General features: G+C 41.8%; 1 protein-coding gene across 1 annotated transcript in view; it reads right to left on the reverse strand.

Moving 5' to 3' along the window:
- Window positions 1–27,654, reverse strand: part of PAF1 (PAF1 homolog, Paf1/RNA polymerase II complex component) — a 712,617-nt gene that overhangs the window by 483,761 nt on the left and 201,202 nt on the right. Inside the window, exon 6 of the mRNA XM_044062107.1 lies at window positions 27,193–27,294. Within this exon, the coding sequence (XP_043918042.1) occupies window positions 27,193–27,294 (102 nt within the window). The remainder of the gene's footprint in view (window positions 1–27,192; window positions 27,295–27,654) is intronic.

A 27,654-nucleotide genomic window follows, 5' to 3' on the forward strand; every position in this document is an offset into this window, starting at 1 on the left:
ATATTCCTGCCACTGAACTAGGCAACTCTAACATAACTAATACACATACTCCTATTAAACCTCCAAACTCCCTCTCTTTAGCACATCTTAACATTTGTAGCATTAACAACAAGATTACCCATATTCATGCCCTATTACAACTCTACCAATTTGACATTGTATGTTCATCTGAAACATGGCTTAAACCTTCCATTAATGACAATGAAATTACCCCGCCTGGCTACAGTATCCTCAGATTAGACCGTATTAACAAAAAGGGAGGAGGTGTTGCAGTCCTCTATAGAAATAATCTACAAGATGCCACTTCAAACATAAACCAACCTATATTTAATAATGCTGAAATCCTTGTGACTAAACTTCAAGTCAACAAATTCAAATCCATAAACATTGCTTGTATTTACCTTCCCCCTAGAAATAACATTAACACCCTTGAAAGTATTCTCAATTGGCTATCAACTAATCTTCCACAATAAACTTTAGTCCTTGGAGACTTTAACATTGACTGGAAGTCCTGTAGCACCCCTCATCCCACCACCCATACTAATCTTTATGGCTTCTCACAAGTCATCACCTCTCCTACAAGAATGAATAAAACCAGCAACAAGAAAACCACATTAGATTGGATTCTTATAAACTCTCCACATCACACATACAAAGCAGGCACCCTCTCTGATGATCTGAGTGACCACTCACTCACATATATCATCAGACACAAAACTAGCATACCTCACCCAAATTCCTATCAGACAATACGGACTAAAAAATTATTTAACCCTGAACTTTTCCAGCTAGAACTCAAACACTGCAATTGGTCACCACTAAAAATACTACCTTTAGATGAAGCAGTTGACTACTTTAATTCCGCATTCTTAAGCCATCCTTGACCATCATGCCCCAGTACGCTCTATTAGAAATAAGGCTAAACCTGCCCCATGGCTCACTACAGCTACTAGACAGAAAATTCTCCTTAGAAACAAATCTTGGGCAAAATGGCACACTACTAGGAATCCAACAGACCACCAAACCTTTAGACAACTGAGAAATACTACTAAAAAAACTGTCCTCTTAGATAAAAAAAACTTTTATATCTAACTACAACAAACTAACCAAAGGAATCCACAAAAATTTTGGTCCAGCATCAACAAACTCCTACACCCAGGCCAGTCTATTACACCTAGCCCACAAGGCTCTAACCATGAGAATCCAACACATACTGCCAATGCCTTCAATTCTTTCTTTATAGATGCCATTCAAACACTAGCTAAGCAATTATCTCCAAGTTCCCCTAATCTAACCACCTCACTGACTGACCCAATTCCATCATTTCAGCTAAAAACCTGTTCCTACTTCCTTCATTTGCTCTCCTAGAAAAATTAAAACCTACTACCCCATCTGCTGACCAACTACCTGCAGAATACCTGCAAAAAGGTGCCAAAGCCATAGCCTTCCCCATTTCCATACTAATAAACAGAACGATAACAGAAGGAAATATCCCATCTATGTGGAAAATCTCACACATCACCCCCCTACATAAAGGCGGAAACTCCATTGACATTTCAAACTATAGACCAATAGCTCTACTCTCTCCACTGGCAAAAATCATGGAAAAATGTATCCATAAGCAACTACTCACCCATCTTATTGAAAATAACCTACTGGCCAACTGTCAACACGGGTTTAGACCTAATCATAGTACCACCACAGCTCTACTTTCCTTCACAGACTGCATAAATTTAAACCGTAATAATAATACCCTTTCCTCTTCTGTCTTCATTGATTTTTCTACGGCTTTTGACATGGTTAACCACCAGCTCCAAATACTTAAATCTCTTTCTCTTGATACTCTAGCCTTAAAATGGTTTAAATCTTACATAGACAATAGACAACAAGCAGTACTATGGGAAAACTATCTTCTCACCTCCCCATTTCCCTTGGTGTACCCCAGGGCTCCATATTAGGCCCACTGCTATTTTCCATTTTCATTAATGACCTCCACCTAGCAATTCCTCATGCAACCTGCATTCAATATGCAGACTCCACCATTATTTGCTCAGCTAATACTCCTTCCGAGCTACAGTCCCTTACACAAAAAACATTCAATACAGTTGAGCAATGGTTTTTAAACTGATGCCTCCTACTTAACCCTAAAAAAACTAAACTGCTACTTTTTACTCCTACTCGCAGGTCGACCCCTCTTCACTTCACTCTTATATCCAAGAACGGGACTCGTATCTCCTGAACCAACCATTAAACTTCTTGGAATAACCATAGATAATAACCTAAACTTCGATACTCGTATTAACATCACTATAAAAACAGTAAATAAGAAACTGGGATCCCTTTACAGAATCAAACCCTTTTTTACTCCTTCAGCCAAAACTGCTATAGCTAGAACTCATTTAATCTCTACCCTACTCTATGCTTCACCCATATATACCAATCTCTCACAAAACAACCTCAACAGACTTGCTACCTCCTATCATAGTATTGCTAGATTTGCCACTGGTTCTCCTTTTAGAACACATCATTGCAACAACCTAAAACAATTAAGATGGCTAGAGTTCCAAAACCAGTTACTATTTCACCAGGTTGCTATTATCCATAAGAGCCTGCACTACCCCACCTATACTCCTATACTGACTACTCTCATTACCCCCTACAACAATCTTAAGAACTTACGCTCTTCTAATAAGCTACTTATTACCACTAGCAGATCCAATAACTCAGCTGGAGATTCTATGTTCTCTAACTCTGTAGGCAAACACTGGAACATGCTACCCTCTGAACTCCTATCCCTGACCTCTATAACACTTTTTAAACAGAAGCTAAAATGATTTCTCAGTACTCATTGGTTATGCCCTTGTACTAACCCTGACTAACTGTCTTTCTTCGATTTCCTATGCACTCTCTGCATCTAATATTATTATGTTCTAACTAATGACATCCTCTTGCTGTCTCGTATAAACCTTGTATTTCACTGTATCACATGGTACATTTGTATAAACATCTTTTTTATCCTATTTTTTTCTGTTTCTATAAGTAAACAACTGTTTTGTATTTTATTTTTGCTTTTCATATCTCATCATTAGCTATGTACTCTTGTAATAACAACTGCAACAAGCCTGTACTGCTGTAACTGTACAGAACTTTTCAACTACTTTATACTTCTCTGAATTGTGACGTTTTATTATACATATTGTGTTTGTGTTGGAGCTTTTCTCCCCGGGCCTCTACTGAAAATGGATTTGTATTCCAGTTAGACTAGCCCGGTCAACAAATGTAAAATAAATAAAATAAATTCTATTTCCTGTGCCTTATTTATAATTTTCTCTTGTGAATCTCATACATCCTTCTGAATACTCTTTCTTCTACTATTTGTTGGTCAACTATTAAAAAATAAATAAATAAAAAAAATGGGGGGGGATTTCTATATTCTTTTTGCTGTTTTTCTATCATGAATGCTAAGTTACCATGTAACACCTGTTGTGTCTGACAAGTGAACTAACTGTAACCGAAGTTGTAATATTTTTTTGTTCTTGTTTTTTTTTTTTATGTGGAGCTTTTCTCCCTGGGCCTCTACTGAAAATGGACATATAGCCAGTTAGACTAGCCTGGTCAACAAATGTAAAATAAATAAAATAAAATTTTATATATATATATATATATATATATATATATATACACACACATACACATATACATTTTATATATATATATATATATATATATATATATATATATATATATATATATATTCACTTTAGAAGCTCGAAATACCGAAATGTCAAAAATTCAGTATTTCGAGCCCATAAAGTGGAATCCTTAAAAGAGCAAAAGCTCAGAAGCACGAAATTGAAAATCTTGAATACTGGAAGTTTTGAATTTCGCGCTTCTGAGGTTCCGTTGTAGTTACGGATTCAGGTAAGTATATGTTAAGGGTTTTGTGTAGGGGCTATTGTGTGTTAGTGTGTTTTGTTGCTGTGATGTGTGTGTGCAAGCAGAATGTAGCTTTTGTGGTGGTGTGTGTGTATTTGTGTGTAGTGCGACCTCAGAGTAAGAATATATAAGCAGGGGGTGTGGGGGGGCGCAGCCCCCTCATGGGGGAGCAGGTAAGTAGTAGAGAGCTTGTGTTTGTGTGTGGGGAGGATGTTGTGTGTATGTGCATTAGAAGTGCGAAATTCAAAATCTCCAGTGTGAGAGACTTTCAGTTTTGCGGTTCTGTGTTTTCGTGGTTTTAAAAATTTGACTTTATAGCTTTGAAATACTGAATTTCGACATTTCAGTATTTTGAGAATATAAAGTGAAGCCATATATATATATATATATATATATATATATACACACACACACACACACACACACACACACACACACACATGTTTTGTGGTAAATCACTAAGGACTTCAGCCTTTCAATGTCAGTCACAGAATTAAATATTTTTGTGATTCACAAAATACATTTTGATGCTAAACCTGTTGTTCTAAAAACTTTAAGTGATTTAAAGTAATCGATTCTTATCGGTCTCCAGTTTTGCAGAATATCTCAGATTTATACCCGGTTGTGTCCTCAAGCAAGTCACTTTATCTGGCAGTGCTTTTGGGCAACTGTATATTTGGTCTAGGCTACTCCATGGTCCCCTGGACTGAAATCCTCCAACTACTCATGAACCAGAGTAGTTATGGTTTAAAGGAAGGAAACTGATTGCAGTAAACTGTAGCACTCGTATGCACAATGTTCTTTAAAAGTGATCCGTAGTTTCCTTGTTCTGTTGCATAATGACAGTGTGTTTATTATTTAGCTGTGTAAATAAATCTGACAGCATGGTCGGAGTTTAACGTTAATATTTTATCTATAAATACATTTTTATTTGGCTCATTTTTTGCAGGCACAGAGGTGTGGAAAGCAGTGCCTTTAGGCTACAACAGTTTGCCTAGCACTTACTGCAAATGAGTAAGACCATGAGCCATTACAAAGTTGCTTCCTATAGTACATGGTTTGACTTTCTCACCCTTCATTATCATTTGTCTTTTATTCGAGTCTGCCAAGTTACCTCACCAGAAGGTACTGCTGGGCTGCTCCTAAAAGGGACACTTCTGTCCAGTGGGCTGTTCCAGACCATTAGCAAATGCATAATACATTTGTCTTTTGAATTCATTCACCCTTCACTTAGATGTTAAATAGCATACAGTGAAGTACAAATTGAGTATGAATCCCACATTTCTTGCAGTTTAATGGTCTGCCAATTGCATTTTAACAATGGAATGACAGAGCTTCAGGGATAGGGATGTTTACTATTTTTCAAGCTACATCTGTTTTCAATGCGAGAGTTGTTTTGTTTAAAAAATGGTAGTCAGTATTTTTTCTGTAAAATGAAATCCAAATTTCTGTGATAACTGAAAAAGTAATGAAAAAAAAAACAAGTATGTACACTGACAGGTTTGAATACTGTTTAAGGTAAATGGGGAGAGAGAGCCAAGCAATGGGACACTGCTGGTGGGGGCCTAGTTCATTACCCTGCATGCAGCCCCATTTGTCAACAGTCCACATGCATTGACTCTGGAACTGTATGTTACAATACTGCATTATTAGAAAATTTTCAAGTAGATCAGACCTGTACTAAGTGATGTCAGATGGGATAACTATTCCTGATGGTACAGAAGACCTAGGGAGAGGAGATGTAGATGACCTGCAAGCATGTAAGCTTCCCCCATAGTATGCTGTATGCAGTAGTATTTCTGATTACTGTACGACTTGTGGGTTCAACAAAAGCTGCTGCAGCATTTATGTTGTCTTTAATTGTTTTGCTTTAATGATTGCACTAAAGAACAAATTAATTCATAAGCCTAGAATGTGTAATATAGTGTGAACATATTTTAGACAAAAATGTCATACCTTCTTTACAGCCTCCTGCAAAGTACAGTTGTGTACCTACCATAAATGTAGATGTTAGAGTGTATTCACTGTTGCAGTCATTACACTTGGGTTATCCTGCTGGCAGGCTACCCGCAGTCGGCCTGAATTCCAAAGTCCTGGTCCGGCGTCGGCTGCTTTCACCTCTTCCCTGACGTCAGTGCGCCAGGGGTATAAAAAGATGCAGCCGACGCCATTTTCTTCAGTTTTTCTTGCCCCAGATGTCAGGTGCCCCCAAAAGGGTAGGCTGTAAAAATTATGATCATAAAAAGCATGCATATAACCTTCATCTACAAGCAAATACACCACATAGGTTGTATAGAATAGAGAGGTACAGATAAGTCCCAGCAAAGAAAAAGGGGGATGGAGGGAGGGTAACCTGGACTGTAAGAGTGAATACACTCGAACATCTACAGTTATGGTAGCTACACAACTGTACTATGTTCATCGTGTTTCAGTGTTGCAGTCATTACACTTGGGTTGAATCCCAAAGCTGAGGATGGGTGGCTGGACCTAAATAGAGTTTGGAGTGGCTACGAGGCCCTGCAGAACTGTAGTGGCAAAGCCTGCTCTGGATTTAGAGTAGAGAGGTAAATGGTAGGGCTTTGTAAAAGTGTGCACTGAAGTCCATGTTGCAGCCTCCAAAATGTCCTTGGTTGGTACTCCTCTGAGGAAGGCTGCTGAAGTGGCTGCTGCTCTGGTAGAATGTGGCCTAATGCCCTTGGGCACTGATTTGCCATGTTATGAATAGCAGAAACAAATGCAGTGGCCTATCCATTTTGAAATAGTCTGCTTTGAAATGGTTTTTCCTTGTGAACCTGCAGCATATGCCACTAAGAGTTGCTCAGTCTTTCTGAAGGCTTTAGTCTTGTCCAAGTAAAAGCGTAGCTGTCTGTGTATGTCCAGAGTATGCAGAAGTCTCTCCCCCTTATTCTGTGGGTTTAGATAAAAGGTAGGCAAATGTATGGTTTGGTTAAGAGCCACGCTGGACACTACCTTAGGCATAAATGTCGGGTTTGTCCTTAGAGAAACCCTGTCCTGATGGAAAATAATAAAAGGTTCCACAGCCATTAGTGCCTGTAACTCTGAGACTCTTCTTGCTGAAGTCATTGCTAGGAGAAGAGCGGTTTTCCATGACAAGTATTTTATCTCTGCTGTATTGGCTGGCTCAAAAGGAGGTAATGTGAGTTTTTCCAAGACAAAATTGAAGTCCCATACAGGTATTAGAGCTCTCCTTGGAGGTCTTATATTGTTGGCCCCTCTGAGAAACTGTCTTAGCAGTGGACGAGAAAAAATAGGTGGGTCCGTATTGTAATGAGCTGAAATGGCAGAGGCATGGATCTTAATTGATGAGAAAGATAGGCCTTTGTCCAGCATCTCAGTTAGGTATTGCAAAATCTGAGGAATATGTGGTACAAGCGATTCAATTCCCTGCGCTTGGTTCCAAGCACAGAATCTCTTCCATTTTTCTGCATAAGATTTTCTGGTTCTGGGCCTCCTGGCCTCCAAAATAACATCCATAACTGCTTTAGAGAGAGGTGTGTTTTGAATGATTACATTAACCGCCATGCAGACAAATTTAGGGTTCCGAGTTGGCTGTGCAGGATCTGATTGTTCTGTTGGGTCAGCAAATGAAGTATTAGAGGCAATGTCCAGGCTGGGCCTTGAGAGAAGCTCTTTAGGATTGGGTACCAGTGCTGGCGTGGCTAGTCTGGGGCAATCAGTATAATTTTTGGCTTCTCTTGTCTGACCTTTAGGAGTACCTTGGAGAGGAGAGGCAGAGGAGGGAAGGCATATACTGCAAGGGCTTTCCAGCTGAATGAAAGGGCGTCCACTTTCCATGCTTGTTTGTGATAAGTCCAAGTTCAGAATCTCTGTAGCTGGCAGTTGTAAGGGGAGGCGAATAAATCTATGTCTGGGCATCCCCATTTCCTTGTTATCATGTTGAAGATTTGTGGATCTAGTTTCCACTCATGAGGATCCATGAGGTTTCTGCTTAGGTCGTCTGCCAAAGTATTTGTATTTCTTGGTAGGAATTGTGCTTGCAGATGTACTTGATAAGTCAATGCTGTGTTCCATAAAGTCATGGCTTGCCTGCAAAGGGGGTAGGAATGTGTGCCCCCTTGCTTATGTACCACATGACTGTAGTATTGTCCGTCTTTATCAGTATTTGCCCTGGATGAAGTAGGTCCTTGAAGGCTGTCAGGGCATTTTGTATAGCTAGCATCTCTTTTTGATTGATATGAAGATGCCTTTGGTTTGTGGGCCATGTGCCCTGAATACATTTTTCTGCCATGTGCGCCCCCCCAGGCATAATCTGATGCATCTGTTGTTAGTGTCTGCCTGGCAGTGGGTAAGGTGAATGGCTGTCCCTTGTTGTGGCGACAGGCTTGTGCCCAGTATTGAAATTCCTGTTGCAGGCAGGGAATGAGAGTAATTACTGTTTCCAGGCTGTGGCAATGTTCAGTCCAAACACTTTTTAGATACCATTGTAGTTTCCTCATATGCAGTCTTGCATATGGAATTAGTAGAATGCAGGATGCCATGTAGCCCAGAGCCTGCAGAATTTTTCTTGCAGATAACTGGGTCTTTGTTGCCATGTCTTTGAAGTAAGAAGTCAGGTGCCTTTGTTTGTCTGGCGTGAGATAAGCCATCTGGGCAGTTGTATTTAAGCTTGTACCCAGGAATATTATCTCTTGAGAGGGTACTAGTTTTGATTTATTTTCGTTTACTGTGTACCCTAGGCAAATTAGTAATCTTTATACAAACGCCGGATGCTGTAGTAGAATATTTTTGTTCTTTGCTTGAATAAGGCAGTCATCCAAGAAGGGATATATTTGAAATCCTCTGTCTGCAAAATGCAATTACTGGTGCCAGGCATTTTGTGAAGACCCTGGGCGCAGTAGATAAGCCAAAGGGCAGTACAGAGAATTGGTAGTGCATTGATCCAGCTATGAATATGAGGTATCTTCTGCAAGATTGTCTGATTGGGACATGCAGGTATGCCTCTTTGAGGTCCAAAGTTACAAGCCAAGCCTTCTTGTCCAGCATGGGCAGAAGCTGCTGTAGAGTCAACATTTTGAATTTTGGGACGTCCAGAAAAGTATTGTTAGAAAGACCTTCTCCATTGCCCACCTGATCATGAAGGGATTCACATCCAGATCTAGTGAGGTCATTGTTCCCCTGTACTCTTCACTTATCAGACCAATGATCGAGTACAATGCCCCATTCGGGATGTATCTCACCCGACATCTGCAGCAATTGGAGAGACCCCAAAAGTTCCTCACCAAAAGGATAAAGGGACTCCAAAATCTGTCATATGCTGCCAGATTGAAGAAACTCCAGCTCTATTCAGTCGCATACCGTCTGCTCAGAGGTGACATGTGCATGACATACAAGGCCATGTCCAACCCGGAATTAATGGACATGCTCCACCTCAAAAAATCCAAATCCACCAAAACCACAAGAGCAAGCGACTTAAACCTTAGCACGGATATAAATAGGACGTGCTGGAGGGATAGATTTATCACTCAGAGACTCTCTATGCTGTGGAATAAAATCCCAGTCCATGTGAGGCAGAGCACCTCGCTGGCTTTGTTCAAGAGAAATCTTGACCTGTGGATGGGAGATCGTAGGTTTACCCCGGGAATCATCTGTGTGTCACTGCTGGACAGAGGCACAACAAACTAATGGGCACAGTATTTTTTCATATAAGGGGTGGCAAGCCACAAAAATTTGGGCTAGGCTTATAAATGCCTTAGGGCAGATAGCCTAGTATAAACCTATGAACAGACAGGTCCAGAATTGGTCTCCAGGCTTTGTCCTTTCTTGGTACGAAGAAAAGACTTGAGTAAAATCCTTGTCCCTGCTCTTGTTGTGGCACTGGCTGAATAGCCTCCATGTCCATGAGAGATGAAACTTGTTTCTGTGCCTCTTGCCATTGATTGCATGGCAGGTCTGGAATACCTTTTGTCTTTGGAAGGGTGTGAAAGTGGAACCTGTAGCCCTGAGAGACTATATTTAAGACACACTTGTCCTGGGTGATCTTGTGCCAGTTTTGTGAAAAAAGTGCTAGCTTTCCCCCTAAGGGTGCTGTCAAAAAATAAGCGCTTGGCATTGGCAGAGGGAAGTCATTGGGACTGTTTTCTATATGGCTGTGATTTGTCTTCTCCGCTTTTGGAGGTAGGAGCACCCAATTGTTTAGGCCTGTATGAGCCTTGGGGCTGAGAGCTGCCTCTGGGACATCTGTATCTGCCTCTTTGTGGCCTGTCTGATACTGGAAAGGACAAATTTTTTGAAGGCCAGTTTCTGCTAAATCTGGGTGGCTGTACCTGTAAAAAATCCTTAACTGTTTGCATGGATTTCGCTTTATCCTCCATTTTCTTTAACACCTCTTCTGCTTTAGCACCAAACAAAGTATCATGCTGTAATGCAGCATCTAATAATTTTGCTTTAACATGATCAGGCAGATTCTGTTCCTTTAACCAAGCATGCCTTCTAATAACAGAACCTGTAACAGCGGCCCTGCAAGAGGCCTCCAGTGAATCATAACCACATTGCAAAGTATGCATTCCCACTTGTTCAGCTGCATGCAATAAATCCTGCATTTCCTTGTCCTCTGCACATTCAGAATTTGTCAACATTTTTTGTTTAAGCAGTGACATTAAGTATTGCTGATATTTAAGCATATGAAACTGACAATTTAAAGCCCTTACAGCCAAGATAGCAGAAGTGTAAACTTTTTTCCCCCGTCTGTCCTAGTGCCCTAGAATCCCTATCAGAGGGGACAGGATTTTTTGCAGTGGAAGCTTTGACCCCCTTGGGACCCTGAGATATAGTTTCTGGGTCAACAGCAGGGTTTTTATATAGGAATTTATGAGAATCAGGGACCCTGTAGTATCTGTCTGGCTTAGCAGGAGCAGGGGGTAAAGAGTCAGGTGACAGGCCGGACTCTGAAAATACATCATCTACAATGGCTAGAACAGGAGGAATAGCAAGGGGTCTGTGCTGAGGTAGAAGCAAAGAGTCTCTGAGCCTTTTCTTAGATTCTGAGTAATCTTGGCTCTCGCAGTGGAAATGCTCCCTCATGGTATGCAGGGTTTCCCCCAAAAGAATAATCCTCAGGAAGAGAGGCTGAAGGAATGGATTCTTCAGCATCAAAGTCTTCATAGGGAGGAATAGAATAGCCCTGTTCAGAATCGGAGAAAATAGAAACCTGATCTGAAGAATCATATTCTGTCTCTTGCCTAGGCCTCTTATCAGGAGGGGGATGGGAACCCCTGATCATAGTAATTAGGTCTTCGGCCATTTTAAGCATGTTTTTTAGGCATGGAAGTCTGAGTAGGAGAATGCTGTACTTGTTTCTTTGTCTTTAGAGCTGCTTTAGTCTTTGAAGCTGAAGATGGTTTAACATATAACTGTGTAGGTCTGAAGACACCCTCAGAAGCCGATGCCTGCTCAGCGGCTCCGGACCCATCTGAGGGAATGATTTCAGAATGTCCAATACCTCGAGTATCCAGAGGCCCAGTCGGCTCCACGTGGGAGTCGGAAGCGGCCTGTGGCTCTGAGGTAGCGGGCGCCAGGGGCTGCAAAAGTGCCTCACAGAGAACCGGCGACTGGCCTAGCGGAGGCCTCATCGTCGGTTTTGGACCTCGGATGCCTATCCTTTTCCTTGTCCTTGCGTTTTTTGTAAACTCCCGTCGTCGGCTGTTCCGACGGCATTATATAATTAAACCTTCGGCCAAAGTAATGAAATGCAAAATCTAACCAACGCTTAATAGTGCGTTGGTTAAATCTTGCTCAAAACCGACAGCTAGCAGCGTCGTGGTCAGGGCCTAGGCAAGGAATATTTTAAGAGTGAAAATCCTTATGAGGTATTTGCTTCCCACAGGAAATACAATTGTTAACTTTTTCTGACATCGGTCTGGAGCAAGAAAAAAAATTTCCCCAACAGGGTACTTAGCTTTAATGAAGACTTCGGTTCTGAAATTTGGATTCGAAAATCTCAGGAGTCGGCCGACCGGCACTTGCGAACTGCTTTTGCTTCGGGCACCGCACAGCAAGAAAGACTGGAGAAAATGGCGTCGGCTGCATCTTTTATACCCCTGGTGCACTGACGTCAGGGAAGAGGCGACAGCATCCGACGCCGGACCAGGACTTTGGAATTCAGGCCGACTTCAGGTAGCCTGCCAGCAGGATAACCCAAGTGTAATGACTGCAACAGTGAAACACGATGAACATCTACATGCCTAGTAACTATAAAACTATTGCCATCTGCGAGTCATTCCCTATTGCACAGCTGATCTAGATGAGGAAATGTTATGACAATATCATAATTCATTCAAAGGCAGCAAGAAAGTACAGTTTTGTACCTACCATAAATGCAGACGTCCAATAGGCATGCATCTGCAGTCCTTACATATGGGTTGTCCTGCCTCAGGCAGCCCTTCGGTCGGCCGGATTCCAAAGTCTGGGTCCGGCGTCGGCTGATGTCGCCCTTTTCCCGATGTCAGAGCGCCTGGGGTATAAAAGCGTCAGCCGACGCCATCTTCCTTAGTTTTTCTTGCCCCAGATGCCAGGTGCCCTCTAATGAAGGCTAAATTTGTAGAGATGCAAAAAATTCCAAACATGCACAGTAATATAAAAACAAATACACCATAATAGATAACCCCAGCTAGCTAGAAGAGGGATAAATACTCAAGTAATACCACAGAGGGGTAGGAGGGAGGGAAAACCTGACTGCAGATGCATACCTATCGGACATCTACATTTATGGTAGGTACAAAACTGTACTATATCCTTCAAGGATGCATCTGCAGTCCTTACATATGGGTGGAATACCATAGCCAAGCTGGGGGTGGTAGGACCTAAGAAAAAGATGGTGTAGCTAAAATACCCTGCAGGACTGCAGTAGCAAAGCCTGCTCTGGATCTGGAATATAAAGGTAAGTTGTAATGCTTGGAAAATGTATGCACGGAGCTCCATGTAGCAGCTTCTAAGATGTCCTTTGTAGCCACCCCTCTTAAGAAGGCTGTGGAGGTGGCTGTGACTCTGGTGGAATGAGGTCTAATGTTGGCTGGCACAGATTTGCCATGAAAAGAGTAACAGAATCGAATGCAATTCCCTATCCATTTTGAAATTGTCTGTTTGGAAATTGCTTTTCCTTGTACGCCAGCAGCATATGCTACAAAAAGCTGGTCAGTTTTCCTGTAAGTCTTAGTTCTGTCCAAGTAGTAGCGCAACTGTCTGTGAATGTCCAGGGTATGAAGAAGTTTCTCTCCTTTAATCTGTGGATTTGGAAAGAAGGTAGGCAGGTGAATAGCTTGGTTCAATGAGACCCTGGATACCACCTTTGGCATGAATGAAGGATTGATTCTCAATGAAACTCTGTCCTGATGAAAAGTAAGAAATGGTTGTACTGCCATGAGGGCCTGTAACTCAGATACTCTTCTTGCTGAGGTTATGGCCAGAAGGAAAGCAGTCTTCCAAGACAGGTACTGTAGTTCTGCAGATGCTGCTGGTTGAAAGGGAGGTAGAGTTAATTTTTCCAACATTAAGTTAAGGTCCCATGTAGGCACTGGTGGTTTCCTTGGAGGGTTGATGTTTTTTATCCCTCTTAGAAACTGCTTTAGCAGCGGATGAGAAAATACAGGTGGATCAATGTTGTACTCTGCTGAAATTGCTGAAGCATGAATTTTTATGGAAGAGTAAGAAAGGCCATTATGGAGCATTTCTGCCAAGTATTCCAGGATATGTGGAATGCTCATTACTGTCGGATCTTGGCCCTTTGTGGAGTTCCAAGTGCGAAATCTTTTCCATTTTGCTGAATATGCCTTTCTTGTGGAAGACCGCCGAGCTTCCTTGATGATATCCTTTAACTTTTTGGATAGTTTATCCAGGCGAGGAGTCAAGGTATTTTCCAGGCTGACAGCTGCAAGGTTTTTAGGCTGGAGTGCAGAGTTTTGTAATTGTGCTGTGTCAGAAGTGGCCATTGTGGTAGAGGCCACGGTTTCGTGAGTGACAAGCTCCTTAACAGTGGGTACCAGTGTTGTCTTGGCCAGTCCGGAGCTATCAGAATCACTTTTGGTTGTTCTGTCCTGATCTTCAGTAAGACCTTGGTCATTAACGGAAGAGGTGGAAATGCATATACTGTTACAGTATTCCAGCTGAAAGAGAGGGCGTCCACTTTCCATGCTTGTGGGTGGTATGTCCTTGTGCAGAATTTCTTCAGTTGATGGTTGTGGTGGGAGGCAAAAAGATCTATGTCCGGCGTTCCCCATGATTGTGTTATTTGAAGAAAGGTGTCTGGGTGCAGCATCCATTCGTGTGGATCCATGATGTTTCTGCTTAGGCTGTCCGCCAGTACATTGTCTTTGCCTGGTACAAACTGGGATTGCAGCTCTATATTGAGTTTTAGGGAAAGTTCCCAAAGATTCATTGCCAGCCTGCAAAGAGGGTAAGAATGGGTACCTCCTTGCTTGTTTATGTACCACATAACTGTGGTATTGTCTGTCTTTATTAGCAGGTGGCCTTGATGTAGGAAGTGCTTGAAGGCCTCGATTGAATGTATCACTGCCAGCATTTCCTTTTGGTTTATGTGTAGGCGAAATTCTGTTAGTGTCCATTGTCCTTGAATGCATCTGCCCTCCATGTGCGCTCCCCATCCATGGTCTGAGGCGTCCGTTGTAATGGTTTGGCTGATATTTGGTTTGCTGAAAGGCAGACCCATGTTTGACTGGCTTGCTTGAGCCCACCACAGAAATTCCTTTTGAAGGCATGGAAAAAGGGGGATCAAAGCTTCTAGGCTGTGACTGTGTTGAGACCATAGACTCCTTAGGTACCATTGCAGTTTCCTCATATGCAGCTTTGCTTGTGGAATCAGAAGAATGCAAGATGCCATGAAACCCAGGGCCTGCAGGATTTTCCTTGCAGTCAGTTGGGTTTGTTTTGTCAGGTTTCTGAAATAATCCGGTAGTTGTTCTTGTTTTTCTTCTGTGAGAAAAGCCATTTGGGTGGCTGTATCTAGTTTTGCACCCAGAAAAATTATTCTTTGGGATGGAGCAAGTCTTGATTTCTGAATGTTGACTGTGTATTCCAAAGCCTGAAGTAGCCGGATGGCATAATTCAAGTGTTTTACCAATGTTTGTTGGCTGTCCGCTTGTATAAGGCAGTCGTCCAGGTATGGATATATTTGAATCCCCTGAAGTCTGCAATGTGCAATTACTGATGCCAGGCATTTCGTGAATACTCTGGGCACAGTAGATAAGCCAAAGGGCAATGCTGAGAATTGATAATGCTCTGAACCTGCAAGAAATCTGAGGTGTCTTCTGCAACCTTGTCTGATAGGGACATGCAGGTATGCCTCCTTGAGGTCTAGAGTTACCAGCCAGGACCCCTTGCCCAGCATGGGAAGGAGTTGCTGTAAGGTCAGCATTTTGAATTTTGGCACAATGAGGTAAGCATTTAGTGCGGACAAGTCCAGAATAGGCCTCCATTGCTTTTCTTTTCTTGGGACAAGGAATAGTCTGGAATAAAATCCTTGGCCTTGTTCTATGAGAGGAACCTTTTCTATTGCTTTCATTTGCGGTAGGTTGGAAATTTGCTTGAAAGCCTCTGTCCTTTGATTCGGTGGCAGATTTGGCATGCCTTGTCTTTTTGGTAATGTATGAAAATGGAATCTGTATCCTTTGTCTATTATTTGCAGTATCCATTTGTCCCTTGTAATAATGTGCCAATTTTCTGAGAATAAAGATAGCTTTCCGCCCAAAGGTGCTTCCAATTGAGCCCTGGTTGGCGGGGTCAGATTCATGTCATTGAGTTTGTCCTTGTGCAGCAGGTGTAGGTCCTGCACTACCTCTTTGGTTAGGAGGCTGCCATTGACGTCCTCTGTAGGAGCCTCTAGCTTGCCCTCTACCTCTGGCACGCCTATTTTTGCCTCTCTGAAATCTGTCTGTGTCTGGAAAGGACCAATTCTTAGAAGGCCAATTTCTGCTGAATCTTGGTGGTTGAACCTGGAGAAAATCTTTGACTGTCTGTACTGACTTTGCCTTTTCCTCAAATTTCTTTAAGACCTCTTGAGCCGTGGAACCAAATAACTTTTGTTTTTCCAGGGGTGCATCCAGAAGCTTTGCTTTAACATGATCTGGCAGTGTTTGTTCCTTCAGCCAAGCATGTCTACGTATGACTGCACCTGTCATTGCTGACCTACATGAAGCTTCCAATGCATCATAACCACACTGTAAAAAATGGTTGCTAACCTGCTGGGAGTTATGCACCAGATCCTGAAGTGCCTTGCGATCTAGGGGTTCAGGAGAGGATAGTTTTTTATGCAATTCATCTAACAGATATTCTTGATACTGTATCATATGGAATTGACAATTCAATGCTCTCATAGAAAGAGTGGAAGAAGTGTACACTTTTTTACCCCATCTCTCCAAGGCCCTGGATTCCCTTTCAGAAGGAAGTGGGTTCTTAGTAGTGGAGGTTGCAACTCCTTTAGGCCCCTGGGAAATAGTTTCTGGGTCAGCTAAGTGGCCCTTGTAAAGGAATAGATGTGTGTCCGGGACCCTGTAGTACCTGTCGGGTTTGGCAGGAGCCGGAGGGAGGGAGTCTGGGGAAATACTAGACTCTGAGTACACATCCTCTATGACATTTAAAACAGGAGGAATAGCCAAAGGTCTATGCTGAGGCAAATGCAAAAAAGTCCTTAACCTCTTCCTGGAATCAGAGAATTCCTGGCCCTGCCATTTAAAATTCTCTCTCATGGAGTGAAGGGTCTCCCCAAAAGACAACTCTTCAGGGGGGGGGGGAGGCCGAGGGAATAGATTCCTCTGCATCAGAATCCTCGTAGGCCGGAAAGGCCTCCTCCTGGTAATCTGAAAGGGCAGAGTCATCTGAGGCCTCATCAGAGGACTGGGGATCTGTCTGCTCAACCCTGGGCCTTTTGTCTGGAGGAGGTCGAGAGCCCCTGTCTGGGTGTGGCTGAGAGCCCCTGATTAAGGAGATAAGGTCCTCAGCTAAGCTTAACATTTGTGAACCTGTAGAAGATCCCTGAGGAATAGCCTTGGGAGGGAGAGATTTTGGCTGTTTAGCAGCTTTAGCACGAGTAAAAGCCTTAATGGACATGGATACAGGAGGCCTGGCTGCCCCACGTGCTGGGGTAGTTTTGTCCACAGAAATGGTGTCGGATATCTCCGGAGCACCGGTTTCAGAAGGTAATTCTAAGACGACCCAGTGGAAGCCTCCGGTACCGGAGGTACCGGTTGTGCGGTGTCATCGGTCGGAATCGGTAGAGATTCGGTTTCAGCAGAGACTGAGACACTAGCGGTAGGCCTGGGCGTGGAGTCGGCCAGAACTGCGGACCGCGTGTGTCGGTCCTTCTCCTTACGTTTTTTGGGTAAATGAGCTGTCGGAAGCTCCGAAGGCATTTTATAACAGCAAATATGCCCAAAATATTCCTCTGCAAACTCTGCCCGACGCCTAAGAGTGCGTCTATTGAAGGAAGCACAGGCTGTACAGGCCGAGACGTCATGGTCTGGGCCTAGGCAAGGTAAGCAGTAAGAGTGGAAATCCTTATGAGGTATTTTGTTTCCCACATTTTAAACAATTATTAACTTTAACCGTTTGATCTGACATCAGCTGAGGCAAGAAAGAGTCCCCAATGGGGTACTTGCTTTTTTGAAGACTTCGGTAGCTGAAATCACAGGAGCTGGCCGACCGGCACTTGCGAACTGCTTCTGCTTCGGGCACCGTGCGGCAAGAAAGACTGAGGAAGATGGCGTCGGCTGACGCTTTTATACCCCAGGCGCTCTGACGTCGGGGAAAAGGGCGACATCAGCCGACGCCGGACACAGACTTCGGAATCCGGCCGAACGAAGGGCTGCCTGAGGTAGGACAACCCATATGTAAGGACTGCAGATGCATCCTTGAAGGACATCTGCATTTGTAGATGAAGTACAGAAATACAAAAAAATGTTTCCCTGCAACAATTCTGCATTACTAATAGATATTCCTGACCTCATGCTCTTATCATCTAGCCATTTGTAAACCATGTTTAGCCTGGCTTTGCAGGACTACTGTGCATATGTGTGGGGGGTGGTGAATTAAGCTGGAACACTCTGGCTACTGCGTGTCTGGGTGAAACAAATCTGAAATGAGACTGGTCATTCATTTTTCTGACACAAGACATCTGAGAAGGCTGCAGTGAACAGCGTAGCTTTAATTCCTGGGTTTGGTGCTGGGGGTGGGGAGTCTATGGATATAAATGTGCATATAATCTGCCAGTAGCCAGATGCATTTTCACTGAATGCGAGTTTGAATGCGTTTTAATGAATGTGACTTTCAGTGCACTAACAGACCAAACTTGTCAAACAAGCGCTCACTTCCTGACCACATAAATCATTGCCAATCCAAAGAAAGTTTCATTATTCATTGTTCAGCATCTTAAACTAGTATGCAATCACCAGATACCTCCTCTATAAAAACATACAGATCATCAAGTACCCACCAACTAACAATTAATTGAAAAAGAGAAAAAAATGACTGTGCTTTGTTCTCAGTTCCATTAAATGGTTTTCTAGTTATCTATACAGTGATACCAACATATCTGCTATATGGCCAACAAATCGGTTAAATAACCTTCAAAGTAAATTCTACTCAAGCATCACTAGGATTCAAAAAGTTCATAAAAATCTATGTATGACAAAGTAACTCCATGCACTGCTAAAACTAGAGTGAAGTTATAAAACATATGGAAAAATAATCCCCCAAACAAGGCAAGTTCAAAATTATTTTCATAAAAGACTCAAACATAAAAGGCCTCCAGTGATACAGCCTCTAAATGCGCAACAAAAAACTACACCAAAAGAAAAAAAAATCCAAAAACCACAGGTAGGAACCACTCAAAAGGAAAAAAAAACACTATTTTCTCTACCGCCTCAGCTTAAACATAGCCTTCAAGAAGTACTAAAAACCCTACCTGTTAAAACATTTATATACACCCATCAATAAAACAATCAACCAATAAAAATACACATTAAATTAATCTCCAATTACAGTCTGTATTAAGAACTGGGGGACAAAGTGCTAAACTTTAAAATAAAGATTGCTTCCTTGTACATTAATTTTTTTATCGTATACATTTTCTAAACAAAAATTAACATACACTATCCAGAACTGTTGCCCTTAAGACCACTGGGGTCCAATGTACGAAGTTATGCAAAATGCTGTGCAATAGAACTTTCAGTTTTAATATTTTTAATATTTCTAATATGTTCCTGCAGCCTAGTTATCTCCAGTAGAAGTTAAACCACATGGGCATTGTAAAGCATATGAGACCTACAGTGTCACAGCTATAAAAATCAGAATTATAAAAAGGAACCCCATTTATATGTGAAAATGTCCCCACAATATACTGACATACACAACAGCCAGGTCAGGAAAAGCAGAGGGAGCAACAGGGGGCAAACAAAAATAATTATGAACTAAAATATTGTTTAAATTTCTTCCTTTCCTGTAAGAAATACTAGGGAAAGGATAAAGCACACCACCTAAATCTTTAAATTTCAGCAAAAACTTCACTAATTTCTAACTAACTTAACTACTTCAGAACTCAAAACACTATATGTGGTAACCAAATAAATTATTCTTCTTTCCCCCCTTGTCACCATCAGGCAGAACATTATTAAAGGTAGACCCATCAATACCTTTATGAACAGCAGACTCCACTAGCTCACAGTTATAACCCCTAGAACAAAAAAATGGAAAGCATTCTATTAATTTCAACGTTAAGATCCCTATCAATATTACAAAGCCTCCTCAGATGAATACACTCACCATAAGGGAGGGAAGCCAAGATACAGGGTGGGTGATAACTTCGCCCATCCAAAAACTGTCTCCCATCTACAAATTTTCTATGTACAGAAATAAACAAATTATTAGAACTCCGATATAAACCAATGTCTAAAGACAATTTGTCTCCCGAACTGCAAACCATCAAACAAAAAAACAAACCTATTATCCTGTAACTGATCAAAAAAAATCATGAACATCCAACTCCACCTTTACAAACATCGAACCATCAATAAATAATATTTAACTACAAATTTATTAAAAAAATTACATTGATAAAGATATTCCAACTCGAACCTGCACACACACACACACACACACACACACACACACACAGTGTCTGTATAATAAATACATACACACACGCTCATATATAAATATATAACAAAATTAAAACACTCCTTACTTCAACTAACATTCTCTTTATTAACTTACATTGATGGAATGTTTAGTCAAACACAAAAAAAAAAAACTAAGTTTTTGTAAGAAGACAGGCCACCCTGCACCCTCCACATCCTCTGCTACTTAAATACACCTACTCTGAGATCACACAATGGTGGGGGAAAGGACAACTCTAACCTTGCTGTTGGCCAATTTCACATAGAACCATGACAGTAGAACAACAAAACAGGAATCAACCAAACTGACCATTCTCATTCTGACAAATGCAGCTGACTGAATAAACAATTTGGATCTTGGGCCCATATCTGTGTGTCATTCACTTTGTGGGATTTGCAATTCTCTGGCAGAGTAAATGACATGAAATGCAGTTGAGTGTCCATTCAACAAATGGTGAAGATATTGGAAATAGGAAGATCAAATGCTCGTCGGTAAGTGTGAGTTTGGGATACTAATGCCAAAACTTCTGGATATATACAACGTTTCTGCATTTAGGGTTGGGAGTGTTTTGGGTTGGTGTTAGAGTAAGGGTTAAGAATGAGGATAGGTTTAGTGTTATGCACGAGGTGCATGTCTGACTGTCTTGTATGCTGGCAGTGCTATGGAAAGTGTTTTCTTAAGGTAAGAAGCAGGGTTAGGGGCCTAGTTACAGTGAACACACATCACATTAGTAAGGTGGCACAGGAGGGCAACCCCTTAACCCTGCACCTTACCTATGCAAAACCCCTTTCATAACAAACCACTATTCAGACAACTTTGGCCTGAATGCATGGTAGGATTGTTATTATTGTGTTGATTTTCAAAATGCAGGCAAAGATCACCCATGCTTCAATGCTTGAGCATTCGATAAAACATATACTCATATATACAAGTACACATTCAAGTGTGCATGTGTTATACAAGCAAATACAGAGATTAATGTTTCAAGTTCATTTCTGAAGTGGTTTTACAACTGACTAACTGATTTCTAAAGTGGAAGTTTATTGCATATGTGACATCCCTACTCCAGGCATGCAATCAAGGAGACTCAATCCTCACCACTGACTCTGGTGAGGGACAGTCACTAAGAGTAAAGATGGATTCACACAGTATTTTCAGATGCAGCTCCCTGCACCAACCGCAATTTCCCTTAATAGCACACAGGGAGCATTCTCCAGATTTGGAGCTGGACTTTCTTACTCTCTCCAGGCCCAAACATGGAGAGTGCTCCCTGTGTGCTCTTAAGGGAAACTGTGTTTGGTGCAGGGAGCTGCATCTGAAAATACTGTGTGAATCCATCTTTACTCTTAGTGACTGTTGCTCACCAGAGTCAGTGGTGAGGATGGAGACTTCTTGATTGCTGGGCCTGGAATAGGGACTACGTCACATATTTGAGGCAGCTGGTTGGAATTGTGACTGAACTTCAGTAGCTGGTGGGCAGTTGTCACTGAAGGTGTGTACTCTCAGCAGCAAAAAGATAAACAGAATTTCATTTCCACAACAGTTTTATTATTTTTTGTTAGTTTATCCAGGGAAAGAAAGCAAGCAAGGATGTCAGCAGAGGATTATAGCAAGCTGACAAAGAACCAGTTGGCCAAGGTGTGCAAAGCCAAAGGACTGGTGTGTGCCAACCTGACTAAAGGGGAGATGATTTCAGCTATGGTCACAGCTGCAGCAAGGACAAGTAACCTGGAAGACATGCAGTCTGCTGATGGGGATGTGCAGTCTTCAGAAACAGGACAGTTCACCTTTCCCACAGACAACTTAAAAATCCATCTAGAGATACAGAGACCTGAACCGGAGGCCAAATTTTGGAAACAGAATCAACACAGGGACTGCAGCATTTGGAGGTTAAATAACGACTGCGGCATTTGCAGGCTGAAGAAAACGAAAAACAGCACCAACATGAGAGAGAGATGCTGACTCTTTGGCATGGTCATAGAGGTAATAGGGAAGGGAATAACTGGACCCCAAAAGCAATAAAGTTCAGAAAGTTTCTTCCACAGTTTACAGAAGGTGATAATTTTGATAGTTTTATTCATGTATTTGAAAGAGTATGTAAACAGTATAATGATGACCAAGGGCTCTGGGTATGGTTCCTGACCCCCTTAATCCATGGTAAAAACGTAACTTCGGTTTCTAAATTGTCTGATACGGATTGCTTAAACTATGCTAAGGTTAAACAATGCTTACTAAAAATGCTTTAAGTTAACACCTGAGGCTTACAGAAAAAAAGCTTTGTGAGCACAGATGCAAGGCAGAGGAAAGTGTTATGTGATTATATTGCTGAGTTAAGTACTTACTTTCATAAAAGTGGGTGAGTGGGTATCAGGTCACCACTTTTGAAGGGCTGGCAGACCTCTTGATGAGGGAACAAGCCCTTCACATTTTGTCTGAGGACATGAGAATTTGATCAGCAGACTGGGACTGTAACTCTGTAGATGAGCTGCAAAGAAAAGGGGATCTCTACTCAGAAAGCAGGGCATCACTGCACAAGGGGATACCCACCATTGCAGATGGTTATAGGGGAACCCATGGTGGGCAGCCTAAACCACCCCAACAGAGTACACCAGTAACAAGGGAAGTCACTAGTTCAGGTACAGCGCCAGGACTAAGGGGTACAGGTTTTAAATGTAACATGACAGGCCATGTAGCATACAAATGTCCACTGAGACATGGTAGAGAAAAAAAGGTGAAGGAGTCAACAAGAAGGAATAACAGCATGGCAGTGGTAAGCGGTCTGGAAACAACAGGGGTACCAAATTATCATCAATGTTTGCATCCTATCTTAATAGATGGAAGACAAGCCACTGCCATGAGAGACGTAGTCTCTGACATAACCACTGTGAAGCCTGCAGTGGTCAAGGAGCAGCAGTACTTGCTTGGGCAGTCCACACAAGTGAGGGTTAGGTGGGACCCCATTCCAAATACCTTTAGCCAGGGGTCATCATGACTGGGAAGGTGGAAAAGGGAGCAAGCAGGTAGGTGTTTGAGGATATCCCTGCAGATGTCTTGACAGGGAATGATTCTGATAATGCAGTACCTTGTGTGCATGCAGTTACCACACAGTCAGGCTTGGAGACAGGCATGTGGGTCAGTCAGCCTGGGGGAGACCCAGATAGACCCCACACCTGAAGCTGGGGCTGGTGAGGTGGTTATTTCAGGGAGGGAGCTACCTGTAGTAGTGAGCCTGGGAGGGACCCTTCAAAGTGGTAAGGAAGGTCAGTAATGTTAATTACATGGTAAACCTGCTAGGCAGGAGACAGGGGCACAAACTGTACCATGTTAACATGATAAAGCCTTAACATGACAGGGAGGCCCTTGTACCAAGTATTTGAAGTGGGTATCAGGAGTCGCCCGAGGGGGATCTGATGACTGATCTCAGCGAGGCTCGGAGGGATACTTCAGTGAAAGAGGTAGCAATGTCTCAGAGGCTATCCCCTACCCAGGTCCAAGAAATTTGAGCAGTGTTGCAGGAGTTTGGGGGCATGTTCACTGGGAAACCTGGGTGCACCCACCTGGTGCAGCACAATGTGGACACAGGGCCCCAATTGCCTATCAAACAAACCCCTTACAGGGTGCCCAAGCGAGTCAGACAGACTTGAAGGAGATACAGGAGATATTAGAAATAGGAGTAATCTAAGAGTCCAGCAGTCCCTGGGCCTCCCCAGTCATACTGGTGCCAAAGAAGGATGGCAGCACCAAGATATGTGTGGACTACAGAAAGCTGAAGAGTCACACAGAGTCCGATGCTTACCCCTGCCTAGGACAGATGAAGCCTTGGAGCAGCTGGGTGGGGCTAAGTATCTGACCACTACTGAGGTGACCAAGGGTTACTGGCAGGTGACCTTAACTCCCACTGCCAGGGGAAAGGTCAGCTTTTAGGACATCTAGCGAGAATAGTTTAGTACTGTTTTCTGCAACCGTGAGAAACTATTCAACTGTATTATTTTTTAAATATCTGTGGTTGAACTCCGTTTACTTGTAGTCAGTATTCTCTTATTTTCTGTTTTATTATTTATTATTAAATATTTTAATGTCCCTTTATTGTGGCTGGTCCTTTAGAGAATGCTTTTAACATCTTGAGAATACTTATGCTTATTTGGTGACACTGCAGCCACTCCTGAAAGTCTTGCTGCTCTGGCCACACTCCATTACTATTATTAACTATTAACTGTATACAGTACAATTGTGTACCCTTTGTAAGAGCCGCAAAACAGTTGACTGGTGGCAACCTGATTACCTCAGAGTCTGAGCAGAAAGGGGCACAGTTAATAAATCTGTGCCAGCTTTTCCCCCAGGTGTGTGTGTGTGTGTGTGTGTGTGTGTGCATGTGCGTGTGCAAAACTCAAATATTGAAGAGTGTGTGTGTCAGCTACTGGGAACCAGGACAGAGAGCTCCAAGGTGGTCAGTGTGGTGTTTTGTGTGGGGCTGGAGAGAGTAGAAAGTCAAGCCCCAAACCTGGAGAGTTCTCCCCTGTGTGCACTTAAGGGGAGCTGTGCTTGGTGCAGGGAGCTGCATCTGAAAATATGGTGTAAATCCATCTTTACTCTTAGTGACCCTCCCTCATCAGAGTCAGTGGTGAGAACTGAGTTTCCTTGACTGCTGACCCAGACTAGGGACAATGTCACAGCATAATCTTGGAAGGTAAGGTACAATGTATATGTCATTTTATCTATCACTCTTAATTACTTTTGAAATAGGTTTGCCAAGATATTAGCTCCCCAAGTGGTGTGTTCCATATAAAGCTTTTCTAATAGAACCAGGTAAGAGATTGCTTTACAGACTAGATGAGATCATCTCTAAATCTATATAAAAACATAATGAAAACTCCTGCAGCCTTTCTAAACAGCTCAGGTTTTCTAATCATCTCTAAATCTATATAAAAACATAATGAAAACTCCTGCAGCCTTTCTAAACAGCTCAGGTTTTCTAATCCTACTTTCTACTAAGCAATAGTTGTACCCTTTCAAGTTGCTTCACGTGGCTTGTTTGAAAGTTAATAAAATGCACTGTATTCAGTAATGAGTATAAACGTGATCAATGATCTTAGAATGACGATGTGCCATTTAGAATAAGCTGGGCTACATAATACACTTTTCTGACTTTGGTAAACATGGATTAGTCAGAGTTTAAGTTGTTGTATCCTACTCATGGATGTTTAATAATGGTGTCTTTTATCATTTGACAATTTAATTCACAATCCCAAAATTTATGCCTTTCATGCCAAGTTTTATGAAGCCATATTTACGGTTATAAAAAGAGAGGTAAGAATAATGTTTACGGAGAGCTGCTGCTAACAAGGCTTCTAAGCCTCTCCCCATACAAATTTTGCATACAGCATTTTGGGTTAGTTTTAAGCTTTTTTGTTTGTTAAAACATTGTGTGAATACTCTGAGATTTCATTTTTCTGAATGTTGAAAACCAGAAAAGACTGTCTCTGTTGATACTACAGCTATAAATCAAGTGCTGTCCGGGTTAGGTGAGCTACATACCGCTAAGTTAGCAAAAGGATGATGCTGATCTGTCTTTCATATCTCAGAAAGCAGCAGAAGAGCTGCAATATTTTACTTTTATGATCTGCTACAGATATATATATTGGCTCAGCACAAAAGCAGCCCACGAAGATGGAGAGAGAGAATTAACCACTTTGACACCTTACTGAACCTACAGCAAACCATTAAAAGAAGTTAGCACTACCAATCAAGCCACAACTGAAAAGGTGAAGAGCAAAATATGAAGGACCAGCAAAGGCATAAAATACTGCACTAGATGGCACAGTTGAAAAGGAAGAAAGGGGTAATAATCTGGATTTTACTGGCTGAACAGAACAGATAGGTACAGCTTAAACTCTTAATGAAATGGCCTACAGAGTCAACCCTGTCCAGTGTATCAACTTGGAACAGACCTAGACATAGGTTTTCTACCTATGCATTAAGTGAAAAAAAATTTGTCACTCTGGAAACTTGTGAAGAAGCTAATGTGCAACAATAGTAAGATCTTCTTTCAACTGGACTTTACTCACAAAATGATAAACAGGAAAATGTTTATACCAGCTATGAGGCTCTGCAGACTGAATAAACTGAGGCCCGTAATGCTATACCCAAAGTATTTAAAGGCCCCTTGAGGCCCGTAATGCTATACCCAAAGTATTTAAAGGCCCCTTTTCCTAGAGACCCAGAACTACTTCCTCACTCCACTCATGCAATGGTTACAGTGTGTGCCACAAAGTGACTGTTAGGAGTCCTAGAATTTGGAAGCAAGCAAATGGCCCAATGTGCTTGAATTCACAAGTGCTCCAAGCCACACCCAATGTTTAAGCAGCGAACACCTACACTGTACCAGAGTGCATAATGAAAAACAATTTCCCATTTGTGTTGAATTCCATTCATATCAAGTCACAGTCTCATTTCACAGAAGGAACCAATTGCTGGTGAGCATAATCTATAATATACAGAATGAAAATTGTATCCATGGTCAATGGCACTACAAAGATTAAATCTCAAAAAAAACATGATGTAGGGAAGGTCTAGTCACTCTACTCAACAGGTAGCAGCAGGGCAAAGTCCTTGAAGTATCCTGGTGGAAAGCCACAGCCTGTGGAGCACAGTTACAAAAAAAAACAACAGTAGTTTAAAAGTGGACTCTGGCAGCCAAAATCTGCCTGATTTGTAGCTCTCCACCAAAACTTGGGGACTTGAGAAATAAAAAGACCAAACCTTCACACCAGGGCAATGGTGACTAACGCAAAAACTTCCACTGCAGTTCTTTGTATCCACTTAATTGACTGACCTGCACTACAGTAAATTTCAATACTCATGAATATGCACCCCAAATGGAATGTCACTGAATCTGAAATACAATAATGTACAAAATATTTAGAATTTCCACGTATCATCTGATTTGGTACAATTTGGTACCAACAAATTTTCCCTCTACAGGCAAACTATGCATTAAAACATTTTTTTGAATCTTATTCGCCACCGTTCTTCTCAGACATTCCATGACATCTAGATAAACAATAAATAACTACACAATTAAATAAAAATACTCACTTGACCTCTGGTTTCTCATTTGATACACCGTATCTATTGAATTCTGTAGAGATATACTCAGTCTTTCTCATCCAGGGTACCACCTTAGCATGCTGCTGAGACCTAACAAAAGAAAGGTAACAAGAAATCAGTACACAGAACCTCATTAGGTTTTTTTATTTTCTAAAATACATTAAAAAAGAAGGCAAACAGCTTGTCATACTTATACTTTTATTTTATTATGACAAAAAATTACTCACTAAACATAGCAACTAGCCAAAAGTACCAAAACGCATTTACACCTGAAAATATGGGAATGGTTATGCAAAAATTAAAGAATGAATAAATAAAAGGATAAAATGAGAAGATTACAATATTACTTCAGAGGGAAAACCATGGCTGGATATTATGCATATACAATGTGTGCTGAATCAAATGACATGGAGCAAAATACAAAACAAAATACCTACAATATCGTACAAC

This window comes from Protopterus annectens, chromosome 1.part0 (genome assembly GCF_019279795.1).
Source record: "Protopterus annectens isolate FY-2018-M chromosome 1.part0, PAN1.0, whole genome shotgun sequence".
Taxonomy (NCBI): Eukaryota; Metazoa; Chordata; order Ceratodontiformes; family Protopteridae; genus Protopterus; species Protopterus annectens.